This window comes from Haliotis rufescens, unplaced genomic scaffold (genome assembly GCF_023055435.1).
Source record: "Haliotis rufescens isolate VD_foot unplaced genomic scaffold, xgHalRufe1.0.p SCAF_14, whole genome shotgun sequence".
In the NCBI taxonomy this organism is placed as follows: domain Eukaryota; kingdom Metazoa; phylum Mollusca; class Gastropoda; order Lepetellida; family Haliotidae; genus Haliotis; species Haliotis rufescens.
The window spans coordinates 36,931,660-36,946,512 of NW_025963824.1; the positions used below are offsets into that span (position 1 = coordinate 36,931,660).

At 42.8% G+C, this 14,853-nt stretch overlaps 1 protein-coding gene across 3 annotated transcripts in view; it reads right to left on the bottom strand.

Annotated features, from left to right (window-relative positions):
- LOC124113204 (SCO-spondin-like) overlaps window positions 1-14,853 on the bottom strand; it is a 78,139-nt gene that overhangs the window by 36,050 nt on the left and 27,236 nt on the right. For 2 of the 3 annotated variants that reach the window (XM_048395385.1, XM_048395386.1), the window contains exons 4-22: window positions 14,003-14,200; window positions 12,508-12,699; window positions 11,835-12,008; window positions 11,015-11,212; window positions 9,677-9,868; window positions 8,593-8,781; window positions 8,117-8,314; window positions 7,477-7,674; window positions 6,792-6,983; window positions 6,326-6,517; window positions 5,810-6,001; window positions 4,654-4,845; window positions 4,072-4,263; window positions 2,790-2,987; window positions 2,338-2,529; window positions 1,591-1,782; window positions 1,091-1,288; window positions 606-797; window positions 106-303 (exon numbers count right to left, since the gene is read on the bottom strand). In XM_048395385.1, the coding sequence (XP_048251342.1) occupies window positions 106-303; window positions 606-797; window positions 1,091-1,288; window positions 1,591-1,782; window positions 2,338-2,529; window positions 2,790-2,987; window positions 4,072-4,263; window positions 4,654-4,845; window positions 5,810-6,001; window positions 6,326-6,517; window positions 6,792-6,983; window positions 7,477-7,674; window positions 8,117-8,314; window positions 8,593-8,781; window positions 9,677-9,868; window positions 11,015-11,212; window positions 11,835-12,008; window positions 12,508-12,699; window positions 14,003-14,200 (3,669 nt within the window). The remainder of the gene's footprint in view (window positions 1-105; window positions 304-605; window positions 798-1,090; window positions 1,289-1,590; window positions 1,783-2,337; window positions 2,530-2,789; window positions 2,988-4,071; window positions 4,264-4,653; window positions 4,846-5,809; window positions 6,002-6,325; window positions 6,518-6,791; window positions 6,984-7,476; window positions 7,675-8,116; window positions 8,315-8,592; window positions 8,782-9,676; window positions 9,869-11,014; window positions 11,213-11,834; window positions 12,009-12,507; window positions 12,700-14,002; window positions 14,201-14,853) is intronic. The other variant, XM_048395387.1, reaches the window with a different exon arrangement.

The following is a 14,853-nucleotide window of genomic DNA, read 5'->3' on the forward strand; positions in this document are numbered from 1 at the left end:
TGTTTTTAAGACAATACCCATCTTTTCAAGTTAGCAAGGGCTTAATATGCCTTATATACAGCCTAAAATAGCGTTGCACGTGTACAGAAGCATGTCAAAACACACCTGGGCAAGGATTAAAGACACATGGCTGTGCCACAGTTTCAAGTGTTTCTCCAATGCATTGTTGTCCACCAAACCTAGGAAGAGGGTTGGTGCATCTTCTGGTTCGTGACCTGACAAGGCTGTTGGTGGAGCCACAGGTGATGCCACAGGAAGGGGTGGTCCATTGAGTCCACTCGGTGAATCCTCTATTTATCGTAGCTGAAAATGATTCATATTATGAATTGCCCACCTACAAAACAATATTATTTGCAACCGCAGCTCAATAGCTTACCACCCTGAAGTACTGGTGTTTGAAGAAATTCTTTTTGTTTAAGACTGCATATATATTCAAGACAAACAGTTGTTTTTCCTGATAGGCGCTCAATAGTTTGAGAACACCCAACACATATGTTTCATAAAAGCCAGCATATTGCGCATGTGATATTTTGTTGTCGTCGTTTAATCCCATTATGTGCCAACATTTTCGGGAGCAGATTATTTAAAAGTGTTTTTACACTTACTATTACAAGCTGGGAAAACACAATTTTTTTGCCCAGTTTCAACCAAGTTTCCAGTGCAGCCTTGTCCTCCATTGCTGGGCGGGGGGTTGGTGCAGCTCCTGATGCGGCTACGTACAACATCTGTTCTGGTTCCACAAGTGATGCCACAAGAAGCATTCGTCCACTGAGACCATAATGTCAGGCCACCGTTCACTAGCAAGATAGTTTACCATGTCTCATCATTTGAATGCAGAAAATCTTTTAATCACTCCAAACGTTATTGCATACACATAGTAGATACGCGCATGTTTTTATATCATAGAAATAAGTGTTATCTGTTTTTTTAAAGACAAGACCCATCTTTTCAAGTTAGCAAGGGCTTAATATGTCTTACATACAACTTAGATATGGCTTAGCCATTACACATCTATTTTTCCCCTGAAAAATGATATATACCAAGAGCCTAAAATATCGTTGCAAGTGTACAGAAGCATGTCAAAACACACCTGGGCAAGGATTAAAGACACATGGCTGTGCTACAGTTTCAAGTGTTCCTCCAATGCATTGCTGTCCACCAAACCTAGGAAGAGGGTTGGTGCAGCTTCTGGTTCGTGACCTGACAAGGCTGTTGGTGGAGCCACAGGTGATGCCACAGGAAGGGGTGGTCCATTGAGCCCACTGGGTGAATCCTCCATTTATCGGAGCTGAAAATGATTCATAATATGAATTGCCCACCTACAAAACAATATCATGTTGCAACAGTAGCTCGATAGCTTACACCCTGAAGTACTGGTGATTGAAGAAATTCTTTTTGTTTAAGACTGAATATATATTCAAGACAAACATTTAATTTTCCTGATAGGCGCTCAATAGTTTGAGAACACCCAACACATATGTTTCATAAAAGCCAGCATGTTGCGCATGTGATATTTTGTTGTTGTCATAAAATCCCATTATGTTCCAGCATTTGCGGGAGCAGATTATTTAAAAGTGTTTTTACACTTACTATCACAAGCTGGGAAAACACAGCTTATTGGCACATTCTCTATCAACGCTCCAATGCAGCCTTGTCCTCCATTGCTGGGTGGGGGGTTGGTGCAGCTCCTAGTGCGGCTATGTACAACATCAGTTCTCGTTCCACAAGTGATGCCACAAGTAGCATTCGTCCACTGAGTCCATAGCGTGACACCACCGTTCACTGTTAATCAAACGTAAGAGGTGTTGGTTTAATACAAGCTGCTTTTAGCAATATTCAAGCTATTTCTCGATGGAGGGGGGAGGTGGGCACCAGAAATGGGGCCTCACACATTGCACCAAGGTGAGACGTCCATGTACTGAAAGATAGCGTATGATTGTTTAGTTAGAAATAGAGTCGTCTACACTACGTATTCGACAAGAATACACTTAGTACACTGTGGGACAACGGAATATGTACACTTGAAAATTGCATTTGATCCAAAAATTACAAAAGTTACCAAACATTGGGTGAAAACAGTCGCCGAAACACAGCAAGCATAAGGTACCCTTATCAAATACATGGCCATCGAATTCATTTCAAGCCAGGATCCAACATGGGTGTACAATTCCTTTGCTCTTCGGTCCATATGTAATATCCACATACTCTGACGGAGCCACTGAGAGCTGTATAAATGGACATTAATGTAAATATTTGGAATACAACGGAATGCATTGAAACAACTTGTATCGCTACAACACTATTCCATTTAACGATTTGGATAAATGGAAGGTTTACCGGGACAAGGCGTGAAGGAACAGTTTTGAGGTAACACGTCAACGAGAGGTCCACTGCAGGGCAAGCCGCCATTGCTGGGAGCGGGGTTGGAGCAGCTTCTGGTCCGTGTACGTGCGAGATCGGTTCTGATTCCACACGTGATGCCACAAAGTGGATTGGTCCACTGGGTCCATTGTGTAAGGCCACCGTTCACTGGTATGATGAAAACATAATCTTTAAATACACTATTAATTACATCACTGAAGTTGATTGACACTATCGTTCTCTGCTAAAAGCCACATTCTTTCATCAATGTTATGTAATTCCGAAACGTTTTAGACGTTTCAAAATACACAGATATGTTTTTACAATTTTAACCACCTTTTTTATTCCTTTTGTTCTGTAAAAATTTAAAAAGAAATCAAAATGATACACAACCACCTTCATTGTAAATATACAAAAGAGACACGGACCTGGGCAGGGATTAAAAACACACGGTTGGAGATTAGTCTGGAGTCTATCCCCAAAGCATTGTTGTCCACCAAACCTAGGAACAGGGTTTGTGCAGCTTCTGCTCCGTGACTTGACAAGGCTGTTGGTGGAGCCACAGGTGATGCCACAGGAAAGGGTGTTCCATTGGGTCCACTGGGTGAATCCTCCATTTATCGGAGCTGAAAATGATTCATATTATGACTGACATGATTTAAATGAGTGAGTGGTTTATGTTTTACAATTTTTTTAACAGTAGATGAGTACTATCACTGTTTTAGATTAACGTGGGAGGAAAGAATGGAGTGATGCAAGGCTAAGCTGTTCCCCTCTTTATTGAAGAGTGATAAGGTGCTGACAATTTATGATGCCAACCCACGACCACAGGATAATGACGTCCCTAACGTATTATGCCTTGCGAAACAAGACATGCTTCTGTGGTTGGTTGGTTGTTTTACGCCATACTCAGCAATATTCCAGCTATATGACGACGGTCTGTAAATAATCGAGTTTGGACCAGATAGTCCAGTGATTGACATCATGAACACCGATCAACGTAATTTGGATCGATTACATGCATCAACCAAGTCAGCGAGGCTAACCACCCGATGCCGTTAGTTGCCTTTTACGACAAGCATAGTCGCCTTTTAAGGCAAGCTTGGGTTGCTGAAGACCTATTCTACCCCAGATCTTCAAGGATCTTCCAGCTTAAGTAATCTCATCACTTTTGTAGTATTTACATTTACATATATGCTCTCCACATCTTGGCACGCATTCATTCACCTGATGAAGGAGTAAGCATAACCTTCGAAACGTTGTGTTCCTGATAATATAGAAGTTGACATCCATAAATTCTCATGATTACATATTATATGATAGGAGTGTGTCAAGGAAAGACAACTCCAGTCTGTCTAGATGAGTGAGTAAGTGATTTCAATCCCACAATCATAGGTTTCTGGCGTGCCCAGGGGGTGCACCTCTGCACATATAATCGCGGCGCCACAGACGACTTGGCCACCCGTGCCCCCCTTTGTGAACAGTGATGTAAAGGCTGTTCCAATTCTACTTGTTTAACAAGGGTATTTAAGAGCCTTGCCACATGTCACTAACGGCCAACCTCCCTTCACAGGCAGGGAAGACTGTCTTCATTGTAACAGGTGCGTGTGCAACGACTGGTCAAGCAGCCCAGGCTCCAACTTATTTCATTTTCATCAACCGTAATCGTACTTGTGATTCAACCTATATGATATATAAGGGCCCTCTTACTATCACAGGCAGGGAAAACACAGATTATTGGCACATTCTCTATCAACGTTCCAGTACAGACTTGTCCTCCATTTCTGGGCGGGGGGTTGGTGCAGCTCCTGGTGCGGGTACGTACAACGTCAATTCTAGTTCCACAAGTGATGCCACAAGAAGCATCCGTCCACTGAGTCCATAGTGTGAGGCCACCGTTCACTGTTAATCAAAGGTAAGATTTGATTTTAGCAATATTCCAGCTATTTCCTGGTTGGGGACGACCATTTACTGAAAGACGTGCGTATGATTGTGCAGTAACAAATGGAGTTTTCTAACTATGTATACGACAGGAGGAAGTCCATGTGTGAGGCCACCGTTCACTGTTAATCAAATGGTAAATTTAAATCATGGTTTTAAGGGATTTTTTTTATATCCATGGTTATACGACCTTAATCATCTTGTATAAATACTTTGTTTTGGGGGCACGAAAATAGGCATACTATTAACCACGTTTGTCTAATACTCTCAGAAGCGGAAGTGCATCGGCTTATTTATCAGACTAAGTATTTGCGAGCAAACACATTTTGTACACCGAACAAAAAGCATTACCTGGACATGGAGAGAACGAACATTGTGTCGATTGTGAATCCTGTATAGGACCCGTGCACGACTGTCCTCCATTGCTCGGGGCGGGGTTGGTGCAGCTCCTCGTTCTTGTACGTGTGACATCAGTACGTGATCCGCACGTGATGCCGCACGGTGGGTTGGTCCACTCAGTCCACAGTGTGAAGCCACCGTTTACTAGGAAGTACATGGAGAAGCTATTTACTACAAACTTAGTTCACATTTTCGCTGCCATAAGTGTACATACTACTCAAAAGAAGTTAAGGAACACCCGATACTCTCATATGACTATAGTTAATCTGTCATGCCAATATAGTGATATGAAAGAAAACGGTGGTCCTTAAATTTGTTTTCGTTGTAGATCTGTTATGAAAACTCACTAATTCAGAGAAATCATCCAATTTAACGATTTTAAAAGAACATATATAAATGCACATGTCGTTGGTCCAAACAAACTTCATGCGGAATGTGTGATTAAGGAAATGATGACATTATCCAAATACATCACCGTTCACTGTCATAATGTGTGAACTGTTACTGGACAGTGGACTGCATGATATGTGAGTGAGTGAGGAAGTGAGTCGGAGTTTAACGCCGGTTTGAACAGTATTACAGTTATGGCACAGCGTGTCAGCTTAATGATGTTTCCGGCGTGTCCAAGGGACGCAACTATGCCTTAGGCGACTGGGCCAACCGTGCGCAGCCCCAGCCTCCAAATACCCACATCCACACGCACGCACGAGCCCACAAACGTACCAACACCCGCGCACGCACGCACGCACTCACACGCATACCCACACCCACACCCACACCCACACCCACACCCACACCCACACCCACACCCATGCACGCACGCACACCAGCACCCACACCCACGCACGCACGCACTCCTCAACAAACTAAGGGAATTAATATATATGTGACAATTACCCTTTTAACTGCTCCCTCAGGCCGGACAAATGACAACACACACTTCTGCGCATGTACATGACCTCACATTATTGCACCAGTATAGAACGTAAACCTATTGTACTCCCACACACTATAAGCATTACTCCGACAGACTCTTGTAACTAGCAACGCACACGAGATACTAGTGAGCGGTGCCGGCACATGATGCCATATCATAAGAGGCACTTACCCAGACATGCACTTAAAACGCACGACTTCAGGATCGTTTCAACTGTATTTCCAAGGCATTGTTGTCCGCCGTTACTGGGAGCAGGGTTGGTGCAGCTTCTGGTTCGTGACCTGACAAGGCTGTTGGTGGAGCCACAGGTGATGCCACACGCAGGATTAGTCCATTGAGTCCATTGAGTCAAACCACCATTGACTGTAAACATAGTGAGTGTGTAAGTTGTCTATTACTTTGCTACTCTCCACAGGTCTGTATGACAAGAGGGATCACTTCAACTTTCAAATAGTCAACTTTCCCTTTTTTGTCACTCTGAATCTTTTGCATAGTTATGAATACGAAAAACATGAGTCAGTTTCACTGGTCTCTAGACAAAACATTTTCAACACGTTAGACGACTGGACCCACCGTGCCCCCTATTGTGAAATATTAATCCAAATATAAGATGGTGAAAATCTTACAAAGAGTCCAATCCACACACTGTCGCCAGTGGTTCAATAATCTTTGAAACGTTGAACGTACCAACACAAGGGGAGAAAGCACATGCTTTCTGTGCAGTCTCCACAAAAGGCCCATTACAGGCAAGTCCACCATTGCTCGGGGCAGGGTTGCTGCAGCTTCTACTTCTTGTGCGCAGGACATCGGTTCTTGTTCCACAATTGATGCCACAAGGAGGCTCGATCCACAGGGTCCATTGTGTGAGGCCACCATTCACTGGCGCAATGAAAGAATAAGTATAAATCTATTGACTTAACATTCCAGGTTTGTAATGGACGTCCAAGCTACCATTAACATTAAAATATGTCTGTATTCTATAGTTACAACGAATTATGTAAGCTGTATTTCTATCAGTGTACTTCTGAGGGAATGACTGTCATGCAGAGAGAGATAGTACACCCACAATCGAACGTGTGTATGGGACTAGAGACACAAGTAAACACATGAAACAACAATCACCAACACACACCATGCTATTTAAACCTCTCACCTGGACAGGGACTAAAGACACAAGTCTGAATCAACGTCTGAACTCGATCTCCAGTGCAGGATTGGCCTCCGTTACTGGCTACAGGATTTGTGCAGCTTCTGTCCCGTGACCTAACAACACTGTTAGTGGAACCACAGCTGATGCCACAGGTAGGGTTAGTCCATTGACTCCACTGGGTGAATCCTCCATTGACTAGAAATGATTGTTGTGATTTAAAAATATATTGTCCATATATATATTGTCTAAATCCACACCTTAAGTCACACCAAAGCTCCAATATAGTTATGTACCATCACATTTTGTGTTGCATTAGTAGGTCGAGATGTTCTATATATACTCTGCCACAAATATCATTTTGATGTTCACAGTCATATTCATGATTAAATGCTGTAATTGATGTGACAAAGATACATTCAGACATCAAATGTTCTTTTCAAATGTTGTACAAATATATCGCCGACGTAAACAAGACGTTTCACTAGAACTTTACAAAGAGCAAACGAATTGTTATAATGAATTTACAGTAATGAAAGTTTGCATTAAAAAACATCCAATTCCTGTTGGGTGCATGCATCTTTCACACAATTATACTTAAACTTGCAATATTTCAATAATAAGATTTGTGTGAGAATCTCCTCCAGTAACAAAAGAAAACAGCGAGAACACATGATCCTTTGGACCTTACCGGCACAGGGTGAGAATGAACATGTCTGGGCTAAAACCTGAACGAAAGGACCAGTGCAGACTTGTCCTCCGTTAGCTGGAGCAGGGTTGGTGCAGGTCCTGTCCCTTGTTCTGCTGACAGAGGCTCCCACCCCACACGTTATGCCACACACGGGATTGGTCCACGTGGTCCACTGGGTCAGCCCACCATTCACTGGGGCTAATATCAAAGAGACATGACGATTCAAATGAATTCTATTTTTCTTTAAGATACAGCTGTTATCTGTTATCTGGAGATTATCTGTTACGAATTGACAGTTTACTTACCTATCTTCAAATTCTCAGCTCATGAATTAAATGTAAGAACATGCATTACGAATGTACTGGCTATAACTATAAAATCGCACAAAATACACGTAGACTACGAATATACGGGTTAGGTCAAATTAAGCTTGGATATCGAAGCACGAAGTATCATGTTTAACGAATGTGCTGCTTGAATGTTACGTGCTGCATATTTGTGCTGTATTTGATTTCAGACTGTATCTGTTTACGCAATATTTGTTACTTTTCTGTGGTATTCTAAGTCAGATAATACACATATCATACATTCAATACCTAGCTTATCATAGTGTCACACATTAACGCCCAAAGCTGTTTACCTCGACAGGCACTAAAGACACAAGGCTGAGACAACGTTTCAATTGTATTTCCAATGCATTGTTGTCCACCATCACTGGCAACGGGATTGGTGCAACTTCTGGTTCGTGACCTGACAAGGCTGTTGGTGGAGCCACAGGTGATGCCACAGGAAGGGGTGGTCCATTGAGTCCATTGGGTGAATCCTCCGTTGACAGCGACTGGGAATATTTCGTATTTTATATTTATTCCATCTGGTAGAACTAGCATTTACTGTTGGACAACAGCCATGTCTCTACCACAGCAGTAAGATGTAAACAGTGTTCGGAGATAAGTGGTCTTTAAGTTTAAATGAAAATTCATGTCAAACTGAACATTTTCACAAATATATGATATATGTATGCAACATGAAATAACGAACAATACCCTTTATGTTGTGATTAGTCATTTAATGTTATACCAGGCATAATCTTGTGAGGTATCTTATTACATAACTTACCAACACAAGGTGTGAAATCACAGCTTTTTGGTAAAATGTCTATGATAGGACCGGTACAGGGTGTCCCTCCATTGCTGGGGGCAGGGTTGGTGCAGCTTCTGGTTCGTGTGCGTATTTCAGTACTTCTTCCACAGGTGATGCCGCACGGTGGGTTGGTCCACTGAGTCCACAGTGTGAAGCCGCCGTTCACTAGGAAGTACATGCAGGAGCTATTTACTACAAAGTTGGATTACCTTTTCGTTGTAATACGTGCACATACTACTCATACTAATTTAAGGAACACCCGATAATTCTTCAGCGTGACGAGCGAACGCTCTTATCACTAGGCTACTTGACCATCCCACCTTTTAAAGAGAAATCATCCGATTTAACGATTTTAAAGAAAGTATGTCAATGCAAATATCGTTGGTCCAAACAGACGTCATGCGGAACTTGTGATTGATGACAAAATGATGATATTGGCCAAATCTATCACTGCGCTACCGTGCAACTGTAAATGATGCAACAAAGACAAAAACCTTTCCATAATCATAAGAGTCATTAGAGTCCATTGTCCGATTCCCTACAGCCAAAGGATGTGATGAAAGTGATGATACAAGATGTTCGGGGGAGGATGCACGTATCCCCCTCACCCATCCACGCCCCCTCATCTATGACAACCATGTCTACTGAAATTAACGTGATTAATCTTACATTAGAAACTATGAATGAATAACGGGATACATTAGGAGGAGACCCAGCATCACCATTCACATACTAACAAAAGCGCCAATCTTCTGCACACATGTCGTAAGAAGCGACTAACGGGATGTCATCATATCTCAATTAATTACATCGATGCTCATAATGCCAATCCCTGGATTGTTTGGACCAGATCCGATTATTTACAGCCCTCCGTCATGGTCGATTGCTGGGTGCAGCGTTAAACACAAACAAACAAACCTTATGGAAAATCATTTAAAGAAGTTCTGTCTCTTTCTTTTTCAGTGAATATAATATACATTAAGCGAGGATGCTTCTTAATCTTTTACGTTAAACACAAACAGACAAACGGACAAACAAACGGACAAACAAACAAACAAACCAATGCAAGCAGCAAAGTCACAGTTTCTCGGTTCGACCTCAACTAAAAGATCAGTGCAGCCTTGTCCTCCGTTGCTGGGAGGAGGGTTGGTGCAGCTCCTGGTCCGTGTTTGTGTCAAGTCAGTTCTTGTTCCACAACTGATGCCGCAAGGTGGATTAATCCACTGTGTCCAGAACGTCAGGCCACCGTCAACTAGACATGACAAACATGTTGCTTGCTTAGAAACGTTCTGTGTATAATTGTGGGTCAGGCCACCGTCCACTAGACAATGACAAACATGCTGCTTGCTTAGAAACGTTCTGTGTGTAATTGTGGGTCAGGCCACCGCCCAATAGACAATGACAAACATGCTGCTTGCTTAGAAACGTTCTGTGTGTAATTGTGGGTCAGGCCACCGCCCAATAGACAATGACAAACATGCTGCTTGCTTAGAAACGTTCTGTGTGTAAACGTGGGCCAGGCCACCGCCCAATAGACAATGACAAACATACTGCTTGCTTAGAAACGTTCTGTGTAAAATTGTGGGTGAGGCCACCGTCCACTAGACAATGACAAACATGCTGCTTGCTTAGAAACGTTCTGTGTATAATTGTGGGTCAGGCCACCGTCCACTAGACAATGACAAACATACTGCCTGCTTAGAAACGTTCTGTGTAAAATTGTGGGTCAGGCCACCGCCCACTAGACAATGACAAACATGCTGCTTGCTTAGAAACGTTCTGTGTATAATTATGGGTCAGGCCACCGTCCACTAGACAATGACAAACATGTTGCTTGCTTAGAAACGTTCTGTGTGTAATTGTGGGTCAGGCCACCATCCACTATGCAAATAAGAAAGATGTTTATTGTTATGTAAATCATGTGGATTACAGTACATTATCTGTTCCCCACTACCTTCTGACCAGCATCATGTCGCAGTGACATTGTCAAATTAGGATTATAACCCGAGATAGGAAACTTATAGGTCCATCGGTGTAATATGTGTGCTTTGGTGTATGCTTTGCCAAATCTGTAAGTATATTTTAATGATTTAATGTAGCTTATGCTGTTTTTGTATAAAAGTAAAAGCAATTCGAGAGTACAGTCCAATATACTTAAATCAAATACAACACACAACACTGAATTCGTTCTCCAACATGTTTCAGTGAGTGAGTGAGCTTTTAAGAGTATTCCAGTTATATCGCAAACAAATCTTAAATGATAAGCATGGCTGTCGTCATACAATCTTCAGTAAAATGGTAGAAGTATTTTCTTTATCTGGTAAGAAGGGGCATATTTTCTGTAACAAGAAGTGTCAAGTGGTTTGTCCCTAAGAAATACACAAACTCACGAACTCACCCGGGCACCCTGGGAAGACACACGTCTTGACCAATGTTTCAACACTATCCCCGGAGCACTGCAGGCCGCCATTAGTGGGGATGGGGTTGGTGCAACTTCTTGTCCTTGACCTAAACACACTGCTGGTGGAGCCACAGGTGATGCCACAGGAAGGGTTAGTCCACTGCGTCCACTGAGTGAATCCTCCATTGACAGGGACTGGAAATATATTCATTGACGTATGAAAGGGCTTTATTATTGCATTGACGCTTACGATAAAGAAAGCTACATCCAAATATAGTACTCAAAAGAGGTTAGGAAAAACCCGATATTTCATATGACTATACAGTTAATGTTTCATGGCCATAGTCATATGAAAACATCAGGTGTTCTTGAACTTTTGAATAATATATTTTGTATATAAGTGTTCATGGCCGTAGTCATATGAAAATATCAATGTTCTTGAACTTTTGAATAGTATATTTTGTATATACCTGTTCATGGCCATAGTCATATGAAAATATCTGTGTTCTTGAACTTTTGAATACAGTAAACTACGGTTATAACAAACATGCTTAGAACAAACTGACGGATATAACGAACTTATTTTTTTGTCCCGACTATTTGCTATATATATGCTAATAACTAACTACGGTTATAACATGCTAAAACTAGTAGTCCCAAAAAGTTTGTTATAACTGTAGTTTGCATTGTGTCCAATGAGTTCCCCCCGCAGTAAACTAATTAGTCCTGATATAACAAAATACTGTTCAGATGGACGTAACACACAGCAAACGCACTACGTCAGCGGCATTTAATCCAACACTCTCGCTCAACTTACCGACACACGAAGCTTTAACTTCAACGAAGGGTCCGGTGCAGTTCAGTCCGCCATTACTTGGGGCAGGGTTGGTGCAGCTTCTGGTTCTAGTTCTAACCACATCGTTCTTAGCTCCACAGGTCAAGTTACAAGGTGGTCCACTCCACTGGGACCATGGCGTCAAACCACCATTCACTGTCGACAAATATACACCATATACAAATATCAGCTCACCATTAACTGTCGACAATGCACACAAATATCAGGCCACCGCCCACTGTCGACAGTATATACAATTACTAAGATCTCGTTTATGTATTTTATATGCCAATTCGTGTGAGAGCAAAATACACGAACTTTGATATAGACACTACAAACACATATGTGATACCTATTTAAATGACACTATTTATTTATGAAGTATATAATTTAGTACCAAAATTATATAGAAACGAATGAAATTAGATACTGATTGGCAAGTTCAAATGTCTCGGTCATTTGGTTGATTGTGTGTCATAAACCCCAGATGGCTTTGGGTGTGGTTCATGGTATCGATCACTGGTTTATCGACTCGACTTTTCAGAGACCCCTGTCATACAGCATGAATATTGCTGCGGCGTATTAGTCTTGCTGTAAACAATAAACAAACAAAGAAAAACTGTGTAAGCAGCCAGTGTTTGATGGTGCATCGTACCAACACAAGCGGGGAATAAACAGGTTTTCTGCAAAATCTCCACCAAAGACCCCGTGCAGTCACGTCCTCCATTGCTGGGGAGTGGATTGGAACAGCTCCTGGTGCGTGTCCGCATGACATCTGATCGTTGTCCACACGTGATGCCACACGGTGGATCGGTCCACTGAGTCCAAGCTGTTAGTCCACCATTCACTGACGAAAAGACCACATTTACATCATGAAACCAGTAAACTGATTAACTTTTTGTTGAAGAAACACACATATCCTGCAATTTATGTTCAGGATGTAAACGAGACAAGTAGATTTTCCACATATAAAAGATACATTCCATGGTGTTTAGTTCAACTCACATTCTACATCAACAACAGGAGCGGCGGGATAATCTAGTCCTTAACGCTCGGCTCGCCACAGGATAATTGTAATAACTGTGTAAGGCGGGGTTCGCCACAGGAGAGGTGAATAATCTAGTAAGGTGAGGCTCACCAGAGGAGAGGTGGGGTAATCTAGTAAGGCGAGGCTCGCCTCAGGAGATTTGGAATAATCTAGTAAGGCGAGGCTCGCCAAAGGAGAGGTGGGAAAACCTTGTAAGGCGAGGTTCGCCCAGGAGGGTAGGGATAACCTGGTAGGGCGAGATTCACCACAGGAGAGGTGGTATTACCTAGTCATGTGAGACCCACCACAGGAGAGGTGGGATAACCTAGTAATGCGAGACTCACCACAGGAGGGGTGGGATAACCTAGTAAGGCGAGGCTCGCCATAGGAGGGGTGGGATAACCTGGTAAGGCGAGACTCACCACAGGAGAGGTGGTATAACCTAGCAAGACGAGACTCACCACAGGAGAGTCGGTATAACCTAGTAAGGCGAGACTCACCCCAGGAGAGGTGGTATAACCTAGCAAGACGAGACTCATCACAGGAGAGGTGGGATAACCCGGTAAGGCGAGACTCACCACAAGAGGGTTGGGATAACCTGGTAAGGCGAGGCTCGCCACAGGAGAGTTGGTATAACCTAGTAAGGCGAGACTCACCACAGGAGAGTTGGGATAATCTAGTAAGGTGAGGCTCGCCACAGGAGGGGTGGGATAACCTGGTAAGGCGAGACTCACCTCAGGAGTGGTGGTCTAATGTAGTTAGGCGAGACTCTCCACAGGAGGGGTGGTATAACCTGGTAAGGCGAGACTCACCACAGGGAAGGTGGGATAATCTAGTAAGGCGAGACTCACCACAGGGAAGGTGGGATAATCTAGTAAGGCGAGACGCACCACAGGGAAGGTGGGATAATCTAGTAAGGCGAGGCATAAGTAATGGAACATTCATTGATAGGAAACTCCATTTATTAAAATAACTTTGAAAAATGAATGACGCCAATGAGATAAAAATAAATACATACTCAAGAAAATATGAGTTTAATAATATTTGAATAATGAAAGGATAAAGAGAAGAGAATGAAATAAAATCGACCTTGACCCTCAACAGGTTACACTAAAACACTCACCTCGACAAGCAGGGAAGCTACACGTCTTGACAGACGTCTGCACTACATCCCCAAAACACAACAGTCCGCTATTTCTGGGAACGGGGTTTGTGCAGCTTCTGGTTCGTGACCTGATGACACCGTCGGTGGAGCCACAGGTGATGCCACAGGAAGGGTCAGTCCATTCAGACCACAGGGAAAACCCGCCGTTTACAGGTCCTGTAATGCGTTTGGAAGAACTGTATACCAAGTCAGGTCTTTGTATACCATGTCACTAAATCAGTAGTTATTAAACATCATCTTTACTGCAACATATCGATGTTTGTGTTAACACTCCAACAGATACTACCGTCATTGTACAAAACATCACCACGAGTCTTGGTAACCATTGTACAAACAAGCTTAAAGGGGAACTTGGTTAGCATGCTCAAATGGGGACTAGGTACGTTGGTAAACATCTTATAAACTTTCTTACAGGGGAACTTGGCACTTTATTACCCATGTTATTGACATGCTCAAATGGGATTTTGGTACTTTCGTAGCCATGTTATAAAGACGATGAAAGGGGAACCATTTTAACATGCTTAAAGGGGGACTTGAGCAATTTGGCAGCCCTATAGCAAGATTCATATCATTGTAAAACCACACTTTGTTAGTCTGCTAACGGACTTTATATTATTTGCGCAATTAAAGATTACCTTAATTACACAAATACAATGACCAAATTTCACACCAATTTCAACGTCTCCCCTGGTCTCCACTGGTCTCCCCTTGGAATCCCCTAGTCTCCCCTGGCTCCCCTGGCCTCCCCTGGACTCCCTTGGTCTCCACTGGCCTCCCCTAGTCTCCCCCTGGAATCCCCTAGTCTCCCC